Here is a 21,519-nt window from a genome sequence, read left to right as displayed (position 1 = left end):
TGAATGAAACCTATATATGACTTATTCTTGCATTATATTCTCATCATTTACAAGTAATATAAAGTGTATCTGGCCCAAAATTACAAAGGAAAATAGGGAACACAAAAGGGATCCGCCTCGAATCAAAACAATTTGTCCTTTCTTTTCTACGCTATGAGATTTCTTCGCTTGTGAAATTTCTAGAGTGATCGAGGATTCTCCCCAATCGAGGATTCTACTATAGTAAGAACCCCAACTGGACTGAATGACCACAGGTAGCGCACGAGAACGAGACACCAAATAGATGGAAACTAAGAACAAGCAAACATGAGAACTTCATCTAATCTTTTTGCAAGGAGAAGCCACACCTGCCTCATCTTCTGTCATCCTCTTCATACTCCCACTCATATAACTGCAACTGAATTAGTTGCTCGCGATGCTCTTGCACAGTCCATTACTGCTTCCTTGAATATCTGAAAATATCCATCAAGCTGGTTGAATGGTTAACAAAGCCAGTTAAATAACATAAAGATGAACCAAAAACCACTCCAAAAAACTTCGGAAAAATTCGATCCATTGGATCGATATCATCTCAATAATGTCAATATTGTTCCAAGTGTCATGATAGGCAGTAACAGAGTATCAATACGCATGCTTTTTCCGAAAACAAATTAAAACTTGATCCAGATTACAAAGTGCCTATCTATCACTAACAAATACCTGGGTTGGTTTCACTAATTTTCAACTTTTTGAGCAACTTCACATCCTCCAACAATTGCTTCCTCTTGGAGCAAATTCCAACATTGCTAGTCGTCTTCATCTTTTTACTCTTCATCCCCAAAAATTCCCCATCTTCCAACTCTGCCTCTCTTCCACTGCTATCATCAACAACGTCACACCCAACTCCTGCAAAACCAAAAAGATTCAATCTTTTTCAATCCTAACGAAGAAACAATCGAATCCGACCCGACCTATTTGCCCAAAACGCATAAACAAGCAGTGGTTTAGTAGTATTTACTCACTCTTGGTGCCAGCTCTGCAGAGCTTGCCGTCGACGACGATGGGGTTGGCGTCGTCTTCCCCCGTGGGGAGTCGTTTGGTGGAGAAGAAAGAGAGGAGGGACTTCCAGGTGACCGAGGAAGCGATGAGGTCGGAGCCTCTGCCGATGAAGTGTCCGTTGAGCTTCAGCGTTTGTGGGTCCACCCCGAACGCTCTGGCTATGGAGCCCAGGTCCAGCTTCTGCTCCTCCGGTGCAGCGAATGACGCCGTTTTCGCAGCCGATGGGCAGCGAAGCTTTATCGTCCTGACTCTGTTTTCTGACATCTCTCTAACAAGAAGTTGCTTCCTTTTCTTATTTTCTCTGTTTCTTAGAGAGTTTTTCAGTCGGAGAGAGTGGTAGAACTTACAACGTTGGCTTCCAACGGTTTCCGGAAGTGTCTAAAGTTTCTTTCTTTGTTAGAGCGGGTCGGGGGTCAAAATTGGTGAATTAAATTGTGATTGAAAAATAAAACATTAGTTTACTTAAGAAATTGTTATTAACACTCTAAAAATCTTATTTTACATTTCTCTCAAGTATTTTTTATTTATTTATAATTATAGAAAATTTGGAGTGTCAAATGAGATTTTTTGAATACTAATAACAATTCCTTTTACTTAAAGGAAACAATAAGCAAACACTAATTATTTTTTTTATACATTTATGCCAAAGCAAGTAAACTGCTCAAATCACCAGACTTTAGGCTTGCCACATGTGGTGCATCCCAGCTGGGAGGCAGCTCATTGGCCCCAAAGTATAGCTTCAGGCTTTGTATTTTAGAGGTGGTGCAAAGACATTCCATTCTATTTTCCAACAGTGGTTTCATTTATGATCATCGTCATCTCAAATATCCTTAAAACTCAACGGCGTTCTTCCGGTACATGGTGAATATAAGGTCTCTTAAATAGTAATTTAGTACCATTCATACAACGAGGAGTGTGCCAATGCTCTTAATCAGGTTGGATAGACCTAAAATCGTTGTTAGATGTGTGATTTAGGTATAAAGTTAGTGTGCGTAGTATCGCATTCATTCAGACAACTAACCTTCTCACATTCGTACCTCATCACGTGTTTAATTGAATTTGGTCACATGTATTTAAAAAAATATAATTCACTTAACTCATATTCGAGGACAATATCAATAAGATTAACCATAGCTAAAACAAACACCAAACTTGAATCCAAGAACATAAAAAAATGTTCACGAACTAAGGTGGATTCGGCCAACATGGCCATTCATGTCAAAATTCTCCTTTTCCATTGATGTTTGGTGGAGCAAAATTAGTCTCACATATTGAATACAAGAGGGGTACTCCTCAACGACATTGGTAGGGGCACGAACATGTGCATAACCAATGATTTCTTCCATCAAAACAGAAGTAGATTCTGCAAGGTTGAGGTTCAGGAACAATATTCCTTATTCTTGAAGTTTTAGGTCTTAGGTGCCAAAGATCATGCTTCGGGCATGATGCCACAACTTGGCAAACCCTAATTCTACCATATGTTGTAAAAACAAACCCTAAAGTAGGTGTGAGAGGCAGACATCTTCGAAAGGTTTCAATCGAACCATGCGAATCTGTTTGGTACATCCATGTCGAAGCAGGGCGTATCGTTCAATAGGCTTTGACAAACTGTGTATATATCTTTCTCTCACATTTGTGGTAGTAATTAGATTTGAGAATTTGGTAAACTTCCGTTCTCTACACTGCTGCTTCAGGAACGAGTTAGAAACAACGAGAAAAGTATTCTCCAGTCAAAATTCGATGGGGTTTTATAAACTTCAAAATTGTACTCATTCATGGACATAATCATGGTGTGCTTCAAGCAATGTCTTTCATGATCAAACGGTCCGGAAGAGTAAGCCAAAGAGCCATAGAATCCTTGTTCGAGAAGTATTTTCATTTGTAATGCTTCAAGCATAAGTCTTCGAGTGAAGATCATGGCTGAGACTTATTAAGCTCTTCCATGCCATTGTTGGCCTCAATGGTTTCTCAACTTCTTGGTAGTCAAGTGGAGATTCACGTCTTGTACCCACATAAAGTGATTTCGGTTAAGAAACGTCCAAATCAGTGAAATCGAACTTGTTAAATTCGACAATCCACTGAATGGAGGGAACAAAATTGTGATTGGTGCTATGGAAATAACATATCCATAAGCATGAAAGTTAGAACATTCGGGTTCTAAGACATGTTTTACATGGAAAAACGTCGAGTTTTCATGGGTGTATTGTTTTATGAAATCTTCGGGTTTCAAAGGCACTAAATTCGAAACTACATGTTCGAGTTCAGTTATGAACTTCCTATTCATAAAAGGAAGTATTTGTACGAACACATAATACAATATACAACTAAACGTAGTGGATTTGGATTGCTTTAGGAACTCAAATGTGAGTGCTTCGGGACTACGAAAGGGAGTCAGCGGTCCAAAGAAAAGAAATAAAATATTGAATCGTTAATGTCCAAAACTTGGCTTCAAGCCAATAATTTTGGATATTATGTCAAATTAATGGATTGTTGGTCACTTGAAATTAATTCAATGGATCGGGACCATACGGGGTTGATCGTGAAAGCAAAATAATGACGTTTAAATCATATTAGCTTCGATTGGTAGCGGACCAAGCAACCAGTAAATTAAAGCTTAATTAGCGTTAACTAAAATGTCCCAAAAATTAAATGGGTATGGTTATCAAGCGGAAATGCCAAAAATTGATGTCGGGTAAAAAAAATAGCGCAGCCCAACTTGATTGGGTTGGCTACAGTGCACAGGGCATGCCCTGCAGAGCAATTGCAGGCCTATTGCAAGCCTATCGAGTCATTGGAAGGCTACAAGCCTCTTGGGCGATGGGTCTGGGACGAGCTCAGTAGCAAAGGCCTGTGAAATCCCGTTCCTAGATTTCACCATTGCAAACTACATATTTGTATTAAGGAGATTTTATATTATTTTCGTGAACTTTGAGTATTAAGATTAAGAATGCATTACTGAGAAGGGAAGGTTAATTAGGAGTCGCAAGCATTTGATGGTGAAGAGCTGTGGCAAAGAAAACTCGTCACAATTCGGAATTAGTGGCAAATGATTGCACTTGAATCTTGATCGTATTAATTTGACATGAAATAAGCGAATGTATGTGTTTTATTCTTATTCAAAGTTTAACTTTCAATTAGAGAATTCTCAAGCTCTTACTTATCTCATTATAATACTAGCTAAAAATAAGCAAGAAAAACATCGGCAAAATCGATCTTAATCCTAGTAAACGTCATGTACATGATACTCATATGGTGGTGTGTCCATGTCCGACCGCACAACCACCGTGCGAGGCACAAATAATGGTGCTCTCTCCTTGGGACGATACGGGCACTTCACATACGGGTGTTGACCCAGAGTCATACAACAAGCACAAAACGCAACAAAGTTTCGCCCAGGGTGGCCACCAAGCTGATTACAACACTTGCAAAATATGTCAGAAAGCGAGGGCCAACAGTAGCACCATGTGGAACATGCTTCAGGTACGGGGCAATTGTGACTCAAGTGCTTCTTCTTCTTACAGCAAACTATGCAGAGCCTACAAGTGCGCACCATCATCGTCGTCATCTTCTTCTTTGTCGTCCAAGGAGTTTAGTCATTGAGTCTCCAACATCCTTTGGTACAACTTTCTGTTTTTCTGTTTGTTTGCAGTTCCATAGTTAAATACAAAACTAAATCGTCAAATCGCACAAATTAAGAAGCACAAGAAAATTCCAACATGCGTATTACAAATGCATGAGAGATATGTAGATGACACCTCCAAAATAGGCATTAGCGAATCCTTATCATACGCCTATCGGCCAATGAAATGTTCATGGACGGTTTTCTAATCCCTTCTATGTTAATTTGTGGCCAATTCCCTTCTAACTTACATCTACTCCTTAAAAACTTGAAAAACCCTCTTCCAAACATCACAGCCTGGGGTAAAGGAGGGCATCGTGGACGAAAACAGCACCAAGGCATATTAACAAGTTATATACTGTCACATCCCGGCCCAGGCCCCCACCACATTCCCGGCTCGACTCCACCGTAGTACGATATTGTCCGTTTTGGGTCTGGCCACGATTTGTTTATGGTAACTCACACGAGAACTTCTCAGTGGGTCACCTATTCTGGAAATATACATATAAGGCTTACATAATTTACTTCCCTGAATGATGTGGAATGTTACATAATAAACAACGAAATTCAATTCAATTCTATTCAATTCAAGACAATTATAGCTTAACTTGTTACGATAACAAATTTAACTCATCCATACCAACTGCTTAATTTGCTTGAAATACTACGCCAGATCGAGGAAATAAAAATTATTATGTAGTGGCAATTGAATTCCAGATAATATAGTACCCAATTAGACAAACCAGATAATCTTCTTCCATGTCATGAATTTACACTAAACCAGAAAATCAAGAGCATACCATTTTTACGATTATTCTCCTCATCAAGCACTTCCTTCGCCGGTTCGGCCTGATTCTGCCCCTCTTCCACGTGGTACATGGCCTTGTCAGAGAGAGAGAGAGAGAGAAAGCAGGGAGATTTGCAGGAGTTAGGGTTTTAGCGTTGGGGTGGTCAAAACCCCCCTTTTGTGTATCAAGGTATTTTAGAGAAGAGTAACGTTATGTAGACCATTTGTTCAAAAAAAAAGAAAAATAAAAAGTTAGGTAGACCAACTTTTTAAACTATATTGTACCTATATTCCAGACATACTGAAAAATCTTTTCAGCACTTAAATAATAATTCAATTATCAATCATCATTTTATATTTACACAGCAATAGAAAGAATGATTATGTTCCAAACAACCCTTATATCTTGACACTCAAGTGCCTTTCACGCTTTAATTCCCTTTTTTATTTTTTTGAAGGTAAGATGACGGAGAAAAACCCAGTTCCTACGAGGACAATTCTTTTCTTAAATCCCAAGAAGCCGAAAGGTATAAATTGAGAATCAATCAACTGAGAAGAAGGTTTTAGAAATGTCTTGAAAATGGCTGTCCTCCGACTCCTCCCATCTTTTCAATGCTTCCATTGCAGGACTCCTCAATTCCCATCTTTTCATTTAAAACTCTCAATTCCCAACTCTTCTCCGATTTTGACCCGAAACTGCAAACCATTTCTGACCGAAAATACAGGCATGGCTGTTCCGGAAGTGGACAAGAAATTGCTTGGAGAGCTTGAAGCAATGGGATTTCCGAGACCCCGAGCAACTCGAGCGCTTCATTATTCTGGTGAAGCTTTTTCTTGCTCGTATTTTCAGCTTTGGTTTAACAAGATTACATGTTTGGACTTTGTGACAATTTCACGGACATGGGAGTAGATTAGACTTTTTCTCAACTAGAAAAAGATTTGTGATTTTATATAGTGTGCGTAAACTTGATTGTTGAAAGTGTTTAATGGTAGAGGACTGAAAAATTGTGAAAGGGCTTAGACAGAACTCCTTCATATAAAATGAAAGGCTCTTATAGTTTGCTAATTGCTCCACTAATGGTGATTGCGCAGTCCGGATGTAATTAGCTTCTTCGGGTTGTTTAATGAATATTCTTTTGAGAGGATATAGGAGTTTTATGTGTTTTTCAGGCTTGGATTAGTTGAACTTGAATTCATGATCACGTGCTGTTTTGAATTTTAATCAAACGCATTTTTCTTTTCCTTAATTTCTTGAATGATCATGTTTCTCAAGTTTTCAGGTAATTTCAATTTTCTTTTATGCACTTTTTACCAGGTAATGCCAGCTTAGAGGCTGCTATAGATTGGATTATTGATCACAATGATGATCCGGACATTGATGAGATGCCCTTGGTATGGTTTGGAATATTAGCCGGCGCTGCGCTTCTATCTAACATTGCATATGATTTTTCACTGCTACAAACATATAATTTCCTGTTCGTTTAGGTTTTGAAGCATGAGATATTGTCCAGTTGGTTTTCATTTTGTTTTTGGTGGATCTTTATTTCATATGCTGGAAGAGTAAAAGATCTTTCAGTTGTATATATCATTCATTTTTATAGGGCGTTTGAAATCATTTTATCTACACATACTGTCACTGCATTCACTTTTGCAGTTTTGCTTAGTTGTTCAAATACGCACAGGTAACTGTGGACATTAACATCGAATCTCCAGAACCACTCTACATCACGGAAGGGATGAAATTGAAAGCACAGGAATTAAGGTTACTTTTTCCTCAGCTCATTAATCTTCCGTATTTGATTTCTTCAAGTAGTCTGATATTTGAGACTTTTAAGAGTTGTCTTTCTAGTTATATCCGATTCCTTATTGTTGTTTTTTGTTTTTTTTTCCTTATTATTAGGAATAGAGCACGCAAGAAGAAGGGAGAAGAAGAAAAGAAATTGGAACGAGAAAGGGAGAAGGTGTTAAAGAAGGATTCGCCGATGAACTTTCGTACCGTTTTCTTTTTCAGATTATAAAGTTATGCTTGCTAATGAGTTGGTTGTTACTGAATTACAGAGCATGTTATCCGTGTTTGCTTGTTCTAATTCTTCGATCTTTTGACTAAAATTATAGTGGGAATTCTGTTTATTTGTTTGTTAAGCACACTCTTTACATCCCTAACCTATATATGTTGTAAACTTAAGTTGAAAAAGTACTTTTGTTTTCGGTTCTAACTAATCCGTATACTATTTTTGTTTCAGGAGAGGATTCAATCTGGCAAGCAACTCTTAGAAACAAAGCGAATTTTAGAAGAAAATGAAAGAAAACGGTCTGCGCTAATTCACATTTTTTTTTTCTATTGTTTCTGTCTGGTTTGTTTTTTTAGCCTATATATTACTACTTTGAGAATTATCTATCAACTTCTGAGTGAAACAATATTTTCTCAGCAATATAGAGTTCCGGCAAGCTGAGAAGGAGGAAGAGAAACGAGCAAGAGAGAGAATTCGCAGGAAATTAGAACAGGATAAGGTGCTTGCTTAATGCTGATCCACTTTTCTTTTAGGCTTTCCCTACCAATGGAGGCTCAGTAATGTTACATTACTCAAAAAACTGTATGCATGCCCTTTGCAGTTAGAAAGAAGGGCCAAGCTTGGATTGCCACTGGAACACCCTGCACCCGAGAAACTTTCAACACCTTTAGCAAGTGAACAACAGGTATTGATATTTTGTAGTGACCTCTATAGACTATGTATTTAATTTTCCTCTATAAGACAATCTCATCAAAAAGTATAATTCTTTTTTCTTCTGGGAATTGCAGAATGAGAATACAAAGTATCATTAATGTTCTTTTCCTGATCCTTAATATCAGATTCCAATTCGTGTCAGTTCTGTTGCAAAATCGGAACACATGAGAGAGTGTTTAAGATCCTTGAAGCGCAACCACCAGGTAAATGACTCCACTCTCTGTACACCAAGAATTGGAATAGTAGCGCGTGTTCGTACTGGCTGTTACAAAAGGGAAAATAATCTTGCTCCAAATATATGGCATGTAACTGAAGACTAATTTATTGAATTATACAGTAATTATGATCTTAAACCCATTTTAAGCAGTATTCTAGAGGATACCTTCTTTGTCCTCCTTAAGCTACATTTTTATTTCGTTCAACATTGGTGTAGAACTAGTGAACTACCATTAATTTAATTGATCCACATTAGTCTATTGGTTTTCTTTGGTTGGTCTAGGATGATGATTCTAAAGTGCGAAGGGCCTTCCAGACTCTGCTAATTTATGTGGGAAATGTTGCAAAGAATCCTGATGAAGAAAAATTCAGGAAGATCAGACTCAGTAATCCGTTGTTCTTGGTAAGCTGTGTGTTGATTTGTCTCTTCTTTTTCCCCAAACAAGTGAGTGTGTGTGTGTGTGCGGCGCATGTTTGTTTTGAACACTATCTCATTGGCTATATAGCAATGCTGATAGTCTGGTAACTTGTGATGATTGTGTGTGTGTGTGTGTGTTTGTGTGTCTAGAGTAGATCAATATAATGAAATATTTCTTTTATAAGTAAAATCAGAAGGTTTTGAAAGATAATAACGAACAGTTGTTGTATATTGTCTAAATTTTTATTTCTTAAACAGGATAGAGTTGGCAGTTTGGTTGGAGGAATCGAGTTTCTTGAGCTCTGTGGATTTGAGAGAACCGAAGGGGAAGAGTTTTTGTATCTTCCTCGGGACAAGGTTGACATGGCCACATTATACTCAGCTGCTTCTCATCTGAAGAATGCATTGACGAACCCCTTCTTCGGCCTTCTGCAGTATTGATGAATTGTTTTCTCTAGGAATATCATGTTAAAGTTCTTACATTGAGCCTCTTGCCTTGGTCTAAGAATTTTACCTTGGGGAAAATCAAGAACTTGTAAAAATGAATGTAGTTTAGTTTGTTTGATCTGGTAGCACAGTAATTTAATTTGTTTGATCTTATGGAACTGTAATTTTACACACTTTCACCGACGTATCCTTTTTCTTTTCTTACAGAACCCGGTTTATTTATTGCCACTGGATTCAAAGAAAATCAAGGGGCATAAATAAATAAGGGTGTGCAGAAGCAGAAAATCAGCGTGTGAAAATCATTTTCCTAGAATAATACATTCAAGACATGAATATCTTATGAGTACGAATGAGAACGAATTTGGTAGAAAGCTTCTCAAATTGGAACGAATGCATTGGTTTATCTGATTCGCCGATCATCAACCTGCAGAACAACTCCATTTTAGATGTGTAGTCGAATGTCAAGTGCTTAGGCTCGGCTCAAATAATTCTATTATGATTTTATATGACTATACAAATCTTGTGTTTTATTCTTCCATCATCAACCTGCGAAACATCTCCATTTGATCATCAGGCAGTCCCAGGCAAATGCTAAGGCCTCCGTTGCCACTGGCCAGTCTCAGCAAAAGCATGACAAGGCCCGGCTTTAGTAGAACCGAAGTGGCGCACTTAACTTTTCCCCATGAGAACTCATCTTGCTTTAACCCTAATTTCCACCATGTTACAAGTGAGAAGCTGTCCTCCTCCCCACAAGGCACCCCTCTATTCACCTCTAACCAATCTATCCCTGACCTCACATACTCATCATCCAATCTCTCCACCCTTTCTTGCACCTTCCTCACAAGGCAAGACGACCAATGCATTGCCAGCAAACCCTGGTGGGGCTTGGGGCACAACGCCTTTGCAAACATCAGACTGGAAAAAATGGCAGAAGTTTTTTCGTCTGGCATGTTAAGCGCGATGCTCCTCGCCTTCCATATTTTTGCCGCCACAACTTGAAAAGTAGTGGATCCCTTCAACCTGCCATCTTGGCCAACCTTTTTCAAGCTAGCCATGTTATACTATCCCAGAATCCAACAGTATGAAACTAGGGTTACATTTTAAACAATATAAACAGCATGGCATATAAAGCATGCAGGTTTTGATTACAGAAACACTTACATGCAGCCATGGACATTCTTGGTGCAAATTAGAAGTAGTCTTCTACTTCCAGTGCCCCTCAATGAACCGTACTAACGAAATAAGTTTGTAGTTTTGGTGAGATTCTTGGTGCAAATTAGAAGTAGTCCTCTACTTCCAGTGCCCCTCAATGAACCGTATATAAACAAGCACCGAACCCAAGTCTTGATGTCCGAAATTTAATTTGCATTCCTATTAAATAAGAAAAATAGTTAGTTAGCTATGCATACATACATACATATATATATATATATATCATATATCATATGTCCACAACAATCATTAAAATCCTTTAAAACAAAGTACATGAGGGCCTAAAAATTATCAAATAGATCCGGTTTAATGCTACAAGAAATCCCAATGCCAAATGCTTCAGCACTATCAACTATGCCTATAAATGAAATTGTACCAAATATTATAAAGTTTGGTTGTTGGACGGGTGTGATATATGCATTAGTTATTTGGGTTATAATCAGGTTATAGTGGGTTGATAAATCGATTTGGACATGGTCAGGCAAATGATCAATTTAACTCAATAAATAATCGATTTGGATTTAATACTGTCGGGTTATAACTTATCACCAAGAAAAAACCTATTTATTCGGGTTTAAATTTAGATTAAACATGGATGAGTTCAGGTTAACTCACTTCAAACTGCACTCCTAGTTTTGGACGACACAATTTTCCAAAAGGGTTATTATACAAAACAGTCCATGAGATTTGCATGATCAATAGAAATGGTCTATGAGATTGAAAATCAATAGAAATCGTCCCTGATATTGTTCACCATCCATGACTTTGGTCCTTTCCGTTAAAAACGATTTTGGGTAATTTTCAAAGCTTTGTAACTCAATCGTTTCTTAACCAAATTCGACCCATAATATATCAAAATGAAGATAGGAAAGTGTAGAACAAGATTATACCTATTTGGAAACCCAATGGTTGCTGGAGATGACCGGAAAATAGCTTGAAAGGTGACTGGTCCGCATGAAAACTGGAAAACTCGTCGGAAACTAGGTTAACTTTAAACGTTCATAACTTATTCAATACTCAACCAAATCGAGTGATTCAAAAACGAAAATAATACTTCTTGACGAGACGAAGAGAATGGTACCTTTTTCGAAGGCTAACTCGCCTAGGTTTGGTCGGACATCTCCGGTGATCATTGGGCTTCCAAATAGGTATAATCTTGTTCTACATTTTCTTATCTTCATTTTGATATATTATGGGTCGAATTTGGTTAAGAATCGATTGAATTACAAAACTTTGAAAATTGCCCAAAGAGTTTTTAACGGAATGACCAAAATCATGGATGATGGATAACTCGGGACCATTTCTATTGACCATGCAAATCTCAAAGATCATTTTGTATAATAACTTTTTTCCAAAATTAATTTAAGAAGTAAAAAAGGGCAAATTTTTTTTTTTTTTGTTTTTTTGTAAAAGGCGCCAATGCGGTGCGTATCACAGCACTAATTCACCGTTGGCCAAATCCCCCTCCGAACAATCAAAAGATGCCGAGATCCGAACCCGAAATATCAAGTGACGGCGTCATAATATCTCAAATTGTTTTACAGCTGAACCGGCTTTCTCCGTTTCCAATCAAATCTCTCTCTCTCTCTCTCTCTCTCTCCTCTCTGGAATTCAATTACTTCCGCCTCTTTTACAGCGTTCATCTTTTTTCTCTCACTGATAAAACGAGGGTTAGGGTTTCCCAAATATTCCCCCTTTTCCTCTCTCTGCATGTCTCTCTAATATTTCGAATTCCAGACTGTTAGGTTGTGCTTTTTCCCCATTTTTTCCCGACCCGTTAGGGTTCAAGTGTGAGTTCGGAGTTAGGATTTAGGGTTTCTTGTATTTAAGGGAGATGTATGCTGATCGAGAGGAAGCTGATACCAAGTTGTCCGCAAAGGACCGCCTCAATGGCGGCTTCAGGGAGGACTCTGGTCGCCGTAGACAGATAGCTGGAAAGAGGTTCGCTTTCTCTTCCTTCCTTTTTCTTGTTTTTCCAAAGAACGGGAATCGATGGCAATGATTCTTCTGGTAGTTTGTGGATTTTGGTTTAGTTTGCACCGATTATATGTTTTTGGGTTTGAATTGTGTATGTTAGAGTGTGGTTTTTGTTGCCCTTTTTCTTTGTACGTTGCAGAATAGTTTTCGTGATGCGCTCGATTAATAGAAATATCAGTTTTTGGAGTTGGATTTGTATTGATAGTCAAAGTAGGTGGAAAAAGTTCAGGAATTTGGTCTCAGTTGGCAACTTTAATAGCTAATAATGATGATAGTATCCTTATAAATAGAAAAGGTTGGATATTGATAAACAATTCTTTCAAATCCAATATGATTACGCAAGTAACAATAGTCCACAACAGTTTTATACTTTCAAAATGCTGGATATCAGGCTTACAGCATTGTTATCAATACCATTAAACATGTATGCAATTGAATTGGTATTCATATCCATCGATCTCCTTTTCATTGAAATGAGGACTCTTTACAAAGTGGTATGTGGAATCAAATTTGGATACCATTGGACTCCTTGTTTTACCATTTTCTCTATTTCTACCACTTGACTCTTCATATTTTTATTACAAAAAGTTGTTATTTTTGTATTTCTAGTAGTGAAAGTTGTGACCTCTTATTTATGTATGACTTACATCTGTGTTTGATAAGACAGAATTGTGTGGCAGTGGCAATGTTATTAGCACAGTTGATTTTGTGTTTGTTGAAATGAACTGATGGGGTGCATGATAAGTCTGGTCCTAGTTGATGAATTTTGAAGACTTCAATGAGAGCACTTGTAATTGTTTCATTCTTGATGAAATCATTGTAGTTACAAAGATACTGCATTTGGTGTTGCAATTTGGCCTTCACCAGATTCTTTGACCCATTTGGTGCATATACTTTTTGTCCAAAACTTTAGAGGATGCAATTTGTTGAATGGTTACTTTGTGTCAATTCAACTGTTAGTGTTTGATTGGACTAAGGTTATTCAGTCCAAAAAGCTTCATAATTGAGTTCATGGCATATCCTTTTGCAGGCAGAGACAAGATGGCAAGTGGGAGCATGATCTATATCAGGATGATCCTCAAGATTCAAGTATGGGCTATGACACTTTCACCTGCAACTAAAACTTCAGCTATGGCTTTATGCCATTGAGTCATCTTTCTTTGGTTGCTGACTGTGTGTTAATATCTTGTGAAGATCGAAAAGTCGATGCTCGGGACCTTCGATTGAAGCTCCAAAAGAAAAGTTTCAAAAAAAGTGGAAATCGATCCCTTTCAGGTGTAAGGGACCTGCGCGAAAAGCTATCTGGTACTATGAATCCACAACCAATGAACACTGATCCACCAAAACCGAAAGTGGAGGCTGCCAAACCAGCCAGGAGAAGTATTGCTGTTGGCACCCCTGCAACAGAGACTAAAAAAGTGGCCAACCCAGCTCCTAGGAAGAAGGCTTCACAGAAGGCATGAAGTGTTTTATTTTTTGTAATTTCATACCAGTAAGCACACACTCACACACTTACACTCGGTGTGTTTGAGATTGCTCTCGACATATGATTACTAGAATTAATATAGTTAGGTTCTCTTTACTACGTTGCTCAAGAGGAAAACTTTTCAATATTTAAAATGTTTCACCAAGCGGAAGTTTGCTTTACGACATATAACATGTTGATTTTAGATATGTGTTGACCCTACTATCTTTTCCATTCCCTTTTTTAATTTCTATTTGTTTAAGGGGCCAGAATGGGATGGGTTTGGGAATAGTATGTATATAGCAGTTACTGGGTTGACATTACAACATTACAACATAGAAGTATGAGGTTTCATTAGGACTTGATCTTAAATATTGTCTTCATGTAGAACGAATAAGCAGTTTCATACTTTATTTTGCACCAGAAAGGGTGGCCTGAAGGGACTTTCTAACAGGCTTCTTAAGAAATAAATAAGAATAAGACTTCTTTACAATAATCGGCGTGACAGGAAGAAATCATTTCATGAAGTGGTTCATCAATTGTTGGTGGTATACGGGTATTTTTACGTTGCAATGTCTTTGAGTAAGCATAAAAGAAAATTCATTTTGTTTCTAGATTGAAGTATTGAGTGTCTATGTTCCAATATCCCATCCTAAGACATACACACACTCATTACGACAGTTGGCTCTTAATTTCATGACGCATACCTCTTTTGGTACAGGCTGGTTCATCAGTGGATGAATTTTTGACGTCCTTGGATCTTGAAAAATACTCCATCACATTTCAGGCAGAGGAAGTAAGCAGATTACAGCTTTTTTTTCTTTCTTTTTTCCACCACCTGCATTTGATTACCTTCGAGTGCTCAATTCCATGTGTTTATGCAGGTTGATATGACAGCTCTTGTGCACATGACTGATGAGGACCTCAAGGCTCTAGGAATACCAATGGTAAGCTCAACCAAATTCCCAGATAGAATTCTTGAAACATGAATTATGAATATCGTATTCGTATCCCAATAGGCAATATGTTATACGCATTTGTTGTTTTCGAAACTAAGAAATCCATACTTATTTTATGTCGACTTTATTGTTACTGAACCTGTGGTATGCTCTTGTGATTTGAAGTATACTAGTTTACATGTTTGTTTGTGGGTGCATGTCAGAAAACTTTGTACAACCTATGTTTCAACATGCTAGAGTGGCATAAAAGCTTTTTGAAGTTATTCTTGAATCACTAGGAAAAATTCATTTATTGTAAAGCATATATACCATCCTCACAATAGTCTAATAAAATTAAATAGAATTGCATGGTTGAACAATAGTTACTTTCCTAACATCAGTTGGATGTCGTGGAGTTTAAAATAAAACAGAGAATTTCAAACACCAATTAGGGCTATCATTAATTAATGTTCAGGACGGTGTCTGTTCGTTTGACCTGAAACTAATCCTGTTGCGTTACAGTTGTTTCAAACAGTTAAACTATTTGTTTTACTGAAATTCATTTTTTATAACACTAGATCAAAGGAAGATTAGGCTTGGGCACACCGTTGTCTATGCCTCAATGGTTTTTTTTGTTGTAGTTTTTTATTTTCCTTAATTTTGCTAGAACCACGTGATATGTTAGTATCCTTCAATTTCCCGTGATTGTGCATAATGTAATGGTGATGAATATACAAGCAATTTGAGTATTCCGTTTGATCAAATGAGTTTTGGCTACGGAGCTTTGAGCTAACCTTTTCCATCTGGGGGTTTCAGGGACCAAGGAAGAAGATACTTTTGGCATTGGAATCAAGAGTCTGACATTTGAGGGGTGGAGCCGTTTCATGGCCTTGTTTCATCATGTTTAGTATGACTCAGTCTGGCAGGCTTTATTTCGATTGGTATCAACCTGCTTGTAACTTTATTTTACCCCTCATTTTTCTTTCCCGTTCGTTCTAGTACGCATCGCTGTAAGTGGCTTTCAATGTGCTCATTATAGATATAAACCTTGTGAATTTGTTAGCTTGGAACAGCTCGAAATTTAAATTTTATGGATGTGCTGTTGTGTTCCGTCTACCGATACCTTTACATTTTACTGACCAATCTCACAGCTTGAACTTGTAATCCGATGTTTTTCGCTCTTAGGTGAATAATTGCGTAGGAAATTAAGTTGCGGGTGCTATGTCCAAAACCGAAGAAATGATTAAAGATCCCCCAAGGCGGTTTTGAGATGAAATATATATTTGGGCAAATACATCCCTAATGAATCTGAAAAGGGAACCGAACGGCTAACACTAACAAATAATTCCGCCGCCCTGAACACCGCAGCCGCCTCCTCAAATTCAATGGCACGTACTCAAGAAGGTCATCTTCTGCCTTTTCGATGCATCCCTTCCTTACCCCTTGGTCTACTCCCCAAGGCCGCAAGAAACACGCATGTATCACAAATAACAGAAAAGTGCTACGTGTCGACTACGATCAAGATGCTTTGTTCACTTTGGTCTTCCGTGCTAACTACCTCTTATTTTCTTGCTTGTATCTTCTCCATTCTCGTAGAGCTGCCAGGAGAACGTCTATTGAAATTGGCAGGAAGATTAGCATAAGAAAACATAAGATGGTGAATGCATGATAACTAACTGGAGATGCAAAGCTATTAGTCTTAGAAATCAATGGGATTTCCACGGATTTGTATATCAATGGGATTCCTGCATGCAAAATCAAAGTCAGAAATCAGCAAATAGAAATTGGAGAGAGAGAAATGAGGAGAGACACAGAGAGAGATAAAAGAGGACCGAGAATGAAGGAGAAGAGGACTGAAACGGTGATGATCAGGCGATTGATTCCTGGCGTGATTCTGAGCATCGTCTTGGGATCCAAGTCATCTGCTGGCTCTAGCGGTTTGGATGTTTCTGGGGTTTCCTTAGGAGGGAGAGCGGTTCTGTGATTTCCGCCCTTGTTGTGGAGGCACTGTAGCTCTAAACTGGAATCCCCAGAATCAGGAGGTGAAGTAAACTAGCCGCTAATCTCCAAATAAAATCCTTTGTGGTTTACTGTCGCAAATGCCGTCTTAGCTCAGCCGGTAGAGCGCACGGCTTTTAACCGTGTGGTCGTGGGTTCGATTCCCACAGACGGCGTTTTTTTCATCTTTTTATTTTGTTGTCCTGCTATTGAATTCAACCATCATTTTGAGTCTCATCTCTTTTACCGCATGACATGCACTGGATGAAATTAAGCATTGAAATGCATACTAAAAAATTCTTTCTAAAATTCTATTATATAGCATGCACCGAATAAATGAAGCGTTGAATGTGCCAAAATTCAATGGCTAAAGATGATAGTGTATAATATACACGGATGCATACTAGAAAATCTCAACTTAATTCTATAAACATAACGTTCAAAATAGTATGCAAAATCCTTCAAAATTCATTATTCATTCATAAATTAAGCACTTGGTAGACTCCAACCCTTCCATACAAGTTACTACAACAAGGAATCTACTTATTATATAAAGGAAGCATCAAATTTTTGTTTGCTCCAATTTCTCAGCCATTTTCTTTGCTTCAGCCTCTCCCTTGGCAACCCTTTCAGCTTGGCTTCCAGAAAACTTGCTCCTAAAGAACTCCACATCTTCATCTTTCTGAGAAACAATAAGTCGAAAACAATTACATTACATTTCAAAAACCACAGACAACGGATATAGAAGATTATACATGAACATATAATGTTACCATTTCTTTGAACAAAGGCTCTGGTGTCCCAATCTTGTGACCATCAGGTAATATTTCCCAAGGCTTTCTTGCCCTTTCAACATCCTCGTTGCAAAGCGAAAACTGATTTTCGGATGGCAAATTGAGCTGCTTTAGCACCTGTTGGATATGAAAAGGAAAAATTAATACCAAGTTGGTAAATATGGAGTGAAGTATTTTGTTTGTCCTTAATCTGCTCGATACAAGACATATTTTTTGTACCTTGAGAGAAAATGAAGGCATGAAAGGTTCCAGCACGCACGCGAGAAGATAAACGAGTCCTGCAGAAGTCTTGATGACAATACAGCAGGAAGCTTGATCTTGTTTGTAAAGTTTCCAGAACTGGTTCTCCTGCATTACATATGGGAAACCTTCATTCATAAACTGTCAATAATTTGAAGAAGAAAAACTGATATTTTACGAGCTTACTTGTAAATATGCATTGCCCTCACTGGATATGCTCATTGCAATTTTCAGTGCTTGCTTTAGCTTGACCTATACATATCGCCGATTGTGAGATAATGTAACTCCTTAGTCAAACAAGATAGTGCAGAAAGGAATTGAGAGATTAGTTTCAGATATAAATTGCCTTCTCCATGGCTTCTATGTATTGATCCACATGTATGCCGATTCTCTCTGCCAATCTTTTCGTCAAGGAATGTGATTCCGCCCCAGAAGCTTCTGGAATAATAGATCCATATCCTTGTCCTGCAGGAGAAAGTGAAAGTTCACATGAATGCCAAAATGCAAGAGAGAGCAGAACATGGTACATAAATTTGATCACAATATGATGATCGAAGAAGAAAAAAAATGTGATACAAGATATATAACAAGTAAAAACAGAAATGTAGTTAAGTGTTTTGAACTTTCGTAAAACACAAGGAAATCGAAAACCTCGAAAGTGAATTCAAGTAAACTCCGAATTATAAAATTCTTTGTTTAGCGGATAACTGACCTTGAGGTTTTGCAATGAAGATCAATACCCGGTTAATGAAATTTCCCAAATTATTCAGCAACTCAGCGTTTAGTTTTGCTTGTAAGTCCGCCCATGTAAAAACAGTGTCTGAGACCTAATCATGATTAAGGAAACAGATAATTAAGTAATAACCGTTGGAATTTGCAACTATCCAAGTACAACGCAAGAACTGCAAAATCACCAGCAGCTGAAGAAAAAACAGATTACCTCTGGCCGGTTAGCTAGCAAATAATATCGCCACACTTCTGAGGGAATGTTTGTTTCTTGCACATCATTGCCGAAAATTCCTATTCCCCTACTTTTGGAAAACTTCCCTGTGGCATCGATCAATGAGAGAAAATGAAAAGAGAAACAGAAGTATGAGCTGAAACTTTAAATAGTCAAACTTTTGAGAAGATCATCGCATATTCTCACGCATAATTACCTGTTTCATACATCAGATATTCTGTAACGCTAAGGCTCTTCATCAGTGTCCAATTCTCTCCGGTTCCAAGAAGCGTACATGGAAACATAACCTGGAATCAAATCGTACCACAAATAAACATTTCAGGAACAAATACAAAGTTACAAACTTCCAGATAAACAAGATGAAATATTTACCGTGTGGAATGGCACATTGTCCTTGCCCATGAACTGGTACAGCTCAACATTTCCGGGGTTCTTCCACCACTTCTCCCAATCGGGCGTGTAGCACGAAGTGATAGAGATATAACCGATAGGCGCATCAAACCATACATAAAAAACCTAAGCATATCATAAATTGGCAAAGAAAAAAAAGTCAAATTTCTAGTAAACATTAACAAAGGGCAAATCACCATTTGTTACATAAATTAAGTGCTAACCTTGTCCTCAAATTTTTCGAGTGGAACGGGAACACCCCACTTAAGGTCCCTCGTCATACATCGCACCTTAAGTCCTTCTCTAAGCCATGCGTATGTAGTTTGAATAGCGTTCGGGCTCCAAGATCCTTCAACTGACAGGTTGTTGATAAATTCTTCCACTTTATCCTTCAGTAAAGGGAGCTCTAGAAATAAGTGGTTCGTCTCTCGTATGCATGGCCGTGCCTGACATGCCTGTTGATTACAGTTTTGAGTACAAAACCAGGAAATAAGAAGTTGGTAATTTCGACGAAATCCTAACAAATTAACAGTAATGAAGTACAAAATCTCAAGGAGCTAAACATACTTTACATCTAGGATCCTTAAGCTCAGTTGGATTCAACAGCTTTCCACACTTATCACACTGATCTCCTCGTGCAGAATCATAGCCGCAATCTAGCGTTGGGCAAGTGCCTTCCACTAGCCGGTCAGCCAAAAAACGATCGCATGTTTCACAAAACAGCTGGATTGTTGCCGAAATTCAAACCATTTAGATACAAAATTTTCACTTAAGTAAGCAGTAAAGTGATGTAAATTTTCACACGAGCAGTAGTACTAGTACATATATACCTGCTGAATTGTGTTCTCGGAAAAATATCCGTTCTCCATAAGTTTCTTGAAAATATGTTGGCAAATTTCTGTCTGTTGAGGAGTTGACGTGCGTCCGAATTTATCAAAACTTATATCGAACCACTCGTAGACCTGTTTATGAATTTCATAGTATCTACAAAACCATTTAAGCTCCATAATTAGTAAAAAGTTCATACTGCTATAACTATCCGAACTTTTGTCACAACTTACTTGTCACAAATTTGCTGTGGAGTACAATTTTCCTCCCTAGCTTTTGTCTCAGTTGCAGTCCCATACTCATCAGTCCCACATATGTATATCGCATTGTACCCGCGAAGGCGACAGTATCGAGCGTAAACATCAGCACTTAGAACACCTGCATCATGTCCATATATGAAATACAATCATAAGCATGCATAAAAACATCAAACCGCAAATCACGGTCTCAAACAAATTAAAGTCACGAACATGTTGCAAACGTGAAACTGCGATTTGTGTATAAATAAAGCGAGCTAAAACAAGGCGAGGAAAGAGCAGTAGTTGGGAATTATACTTACAGCCAATGATGGTGCCAAGGTGAGGGATGTTGTTGACATAAGGGAGGGCACTTGTGATGAGTATGTTGCGTTTTCCGGGTACCGGCAGCTTCGGATTTCTTTGGGAGTTGCCTTCCCCGCCGTCTGATTGATCGTCCATGATTTGATAACTCACAAAGAGGTTGTTCTGCGTGCAGAAATGAGGGTTCACAGAATGTTGGTAGCTTTAATATTCACAAACTGAATAATTCTCCAAATATATGCTCAAACAAATAGATGCAATTTGCTTCCCCAACTTTTGGTAATGGAATTTGGGATCTGATTTCTTCTTCTTCTTTTCCTAAGTTGTGGGTTATGAGTAGACCAACAGAATTTATATAATTTTTCTATTGGTTCCTTCAACTTTAGAGCCAAGAAGACTCTTCTTCTTTTTCTGCTTAATTTAATAATTTATATATGGAGTGATCAGAGAGAATTAAATATCAAATACAAAAAATGAAAAATAGCGACCTTAACCGATAAAGCTCCTGGCTTTGCAAGGGTCGGGGATAATGTCCATGCCTTACTCATGTTTTACGAATAAGTTGTTTCTATGACTTGAATCTGTAACCTTTTACATAAAATGTAAAAGAAAATGAAGTAAATAATTGTCTTGCAAGCAAAGAAAAGTGGGGGTCAAGGAAGTGAGTTTTCTTGCGAGCAAAGAAATTGAAAACTAGTCTGACTCGTGTTTATTTCACTGCGCCAAGTTCTTGAATCAAACAATTTAGTATGATTTAGTTTGGTTCAAACTCAAAATGTTTATTAATTCTCAAATTCCAAATCAAATATCTAAGTTGTATAAAATCACGACAAAGCCCAAATAGTACTAAACAAATCCATACAAATTAATTTGATTAATTTAGTTGATCGCATAAAGGGTACACA

At 37.9% G+C, this 21,519-nt stretch overlaps 5 protein-coding genes, 1 long non-coding RNA gene and 1 other non-coding gene across 8 annotated transcripts; 3 read left to right on the top strand and 4 right to left on the bottom strand.

Annotated features, from left to right (window-relative positions):
- LOC103961032 lies at positions 1 to 1,435 on the bottom strand. Of its 2 annotated transcripts, none has more exons than XM_009373550.3 (3): positions 1,002 to 1,435; positions 700 to 885; positions 1 to 470 (listed from the first exon to the last, which is right to left on the bottom strand). In XM_009373550.3, the coding sequence occupies exons 1-3, from the start codon at positions 1,300 to 1,302 to the stop codon at positions 466 to 468; spliced, it is 492 nt and encodes a 163-aa protein (XP_009371825.2). In that variant the 5' UTR covers positions 1,303 to 1,435; the 3' UTR covers positions 1 to 465. The 2 variants fall into 2 exon arrangements, with proteins under 2 accessions (XP_009371825.2, XP_009371817.2); XM_009373542.3 differs by having other exon boundaries at positions 1 to 452; positions 1,002 to 1,434.
- A 4,461-nt stretch (positions 1,436 to 5,896) lies between these two features.
- LOC103961714 (UBX domain-containing protein 1-B) lies at positions 5,897 to 9,422 on the top strand. Its single transcript, XM_009374307.3, has 10 exons — positions 5,897 to 6,265; positions 6,760 to 6,836; positions 7,127 to 7,206; positions 7,345 to 7,405; positions 7,688 to 7,755; positions 7,874 to 7,955; positions 8,058 to 8,141; positions 8,296 to 8,373; positions 8,670 to 8,789; positions 9,063 to 9,422. The coding sequence occupies exons 1-10, from the start codon at positions 6,025 to 6,027 to the stop codon at positions 9,243 to 9,245; spliced, it is 1,074 nt and encodes a 357-aa protein (XP_009372582.2). The 5' UTR covers positions 5,897 to 6,024; the 3' UTR covers positions 9,246 to 9,422.
- A 356-nt stretch (positions 9,423 to 9,778) lies between these two features.
- Positions 9,779 to 10,306, bottom strand: LOC103961725 (fatty alcohol:caffeoyl-CoA acyltransferase-like). The gene has a single exon (XM_009374315.2). It carries the CDS (start codon positions 10,304 to 10,306, stop codon positions 9,779 to 9,781), a length of 528 nt encoding a protein of 175 aa, XP_009372590.2.
- A 1,684-nt stretch (positions 10,307 to 11,990) lies between these two features.
- LOC103961047 (ankyrin repeat and SAM domain-containing protein 6) lies at positions 11,991 to 15,959 on the top strand. The gene is made up of 6 exons (XM_009373559.3): positions 11,991 to 12,404; positions 13,471 to 13,529; positions 13,635 to 13,897; positions 14,627 to 14,701; positions 14,790 to 14,852; positions 15,660 to 15,959. The coding sequence occupies exons 1-6, from the start codon at positions 12,298 to 12,300 to the stop codon at positions 15,702 to 15,704; spliced, it is 612 nt and encodes a 203-aa protein (XP_009371834.2). The 5' UTR covers positions 11,991 to 12,297; the 3' UTR covers positions 15,705 to 15,959.
- Positions 15,960 to 16,083: 124 nt separating this feature from the next.
- LOC125469503 lies at positions 16,084 to 16,862 on the bottom strand. The gene is made up of 2 exons (XR_007251787.1): positions 16,676 to 16,862; positions 16,084 to 16,588 (listed from the first exon to the last, which is right to left on the bottom strand). It is a non-coding gene; the product is annotated as an uncharacterized LOC125469503 (long non-coding RNA).
- An 82-nt stretch (positions 16,863 to 16,944) lies between these two features.
- TRNAK-UUU lies at positions 16,945 to 17,017 on the top strand. The gene has a single exon. It is a non-coding gene; the product is annotated as a tRNA-Lys (tRNA).
- A 269-nt stretch (positions 17,018 to 17,286) lies between these two features.
- LOC103961055 (probable methionine--tRNA ligase) lies at positions 17,287 to 20,972 on the bottom strand. Its single transcript, XM_009373565.3, has 14 exons — positions 20,614 to 20,972; positions 20,288 to 20,432; positions 20,057 to 20,210; positions 19,794 to 19,949; positions 19,451 to 19,681; positions 19,209 to 19,352; positions 19,033 to 19,123; positions 18,816 to 18,922; positions 18,588 to 18,702; positions 18,222 to 18,340; positions 18,062 to 18,127; positions 17,855 to 17,983; positions 17,615 to 17,752; positions 17,287 to 17,523 (listed from the first exon to the last, which is right to left on the bottom strand). Exons 1-14 carry the CDS (start codon positions 20,750 to 20,752, stop codon positions 17,404 to 17,406), a joined length of 1,854 nt encoding a protein of 617 aa, XP_009371840.2. The 5' UTR covers positions 20,753 to 20,972; the 3' UTR covers positions 17,287 to 17,403.
- Positions 20,973 to 21,519: the final 547 nt, after the last annotated feature.

This window comes from the organism of the source record quoted next, unplaced genomic scaffold, assembly GCF_019419815.1.
Source record: "Pyrus x bretschneideri cultivar Hongxiangsu unplaced genomic scaffold, Pyrus_bretschneideri_v1 Contig10, whole genome shotgun sequence".
Taxonomy (NCBI): domain Eukaryota; kingdom Viridiplantae; phylum Streptophyta; class Magnoliopsida; order Rosales; family Rosaceae; genus Pyrus; species Pyrus x bretschneideri.
Note: the sequence above shows the minus strand (reverse complement) of the source record. Positions and strands in the feature narration are given on the sequence as shown.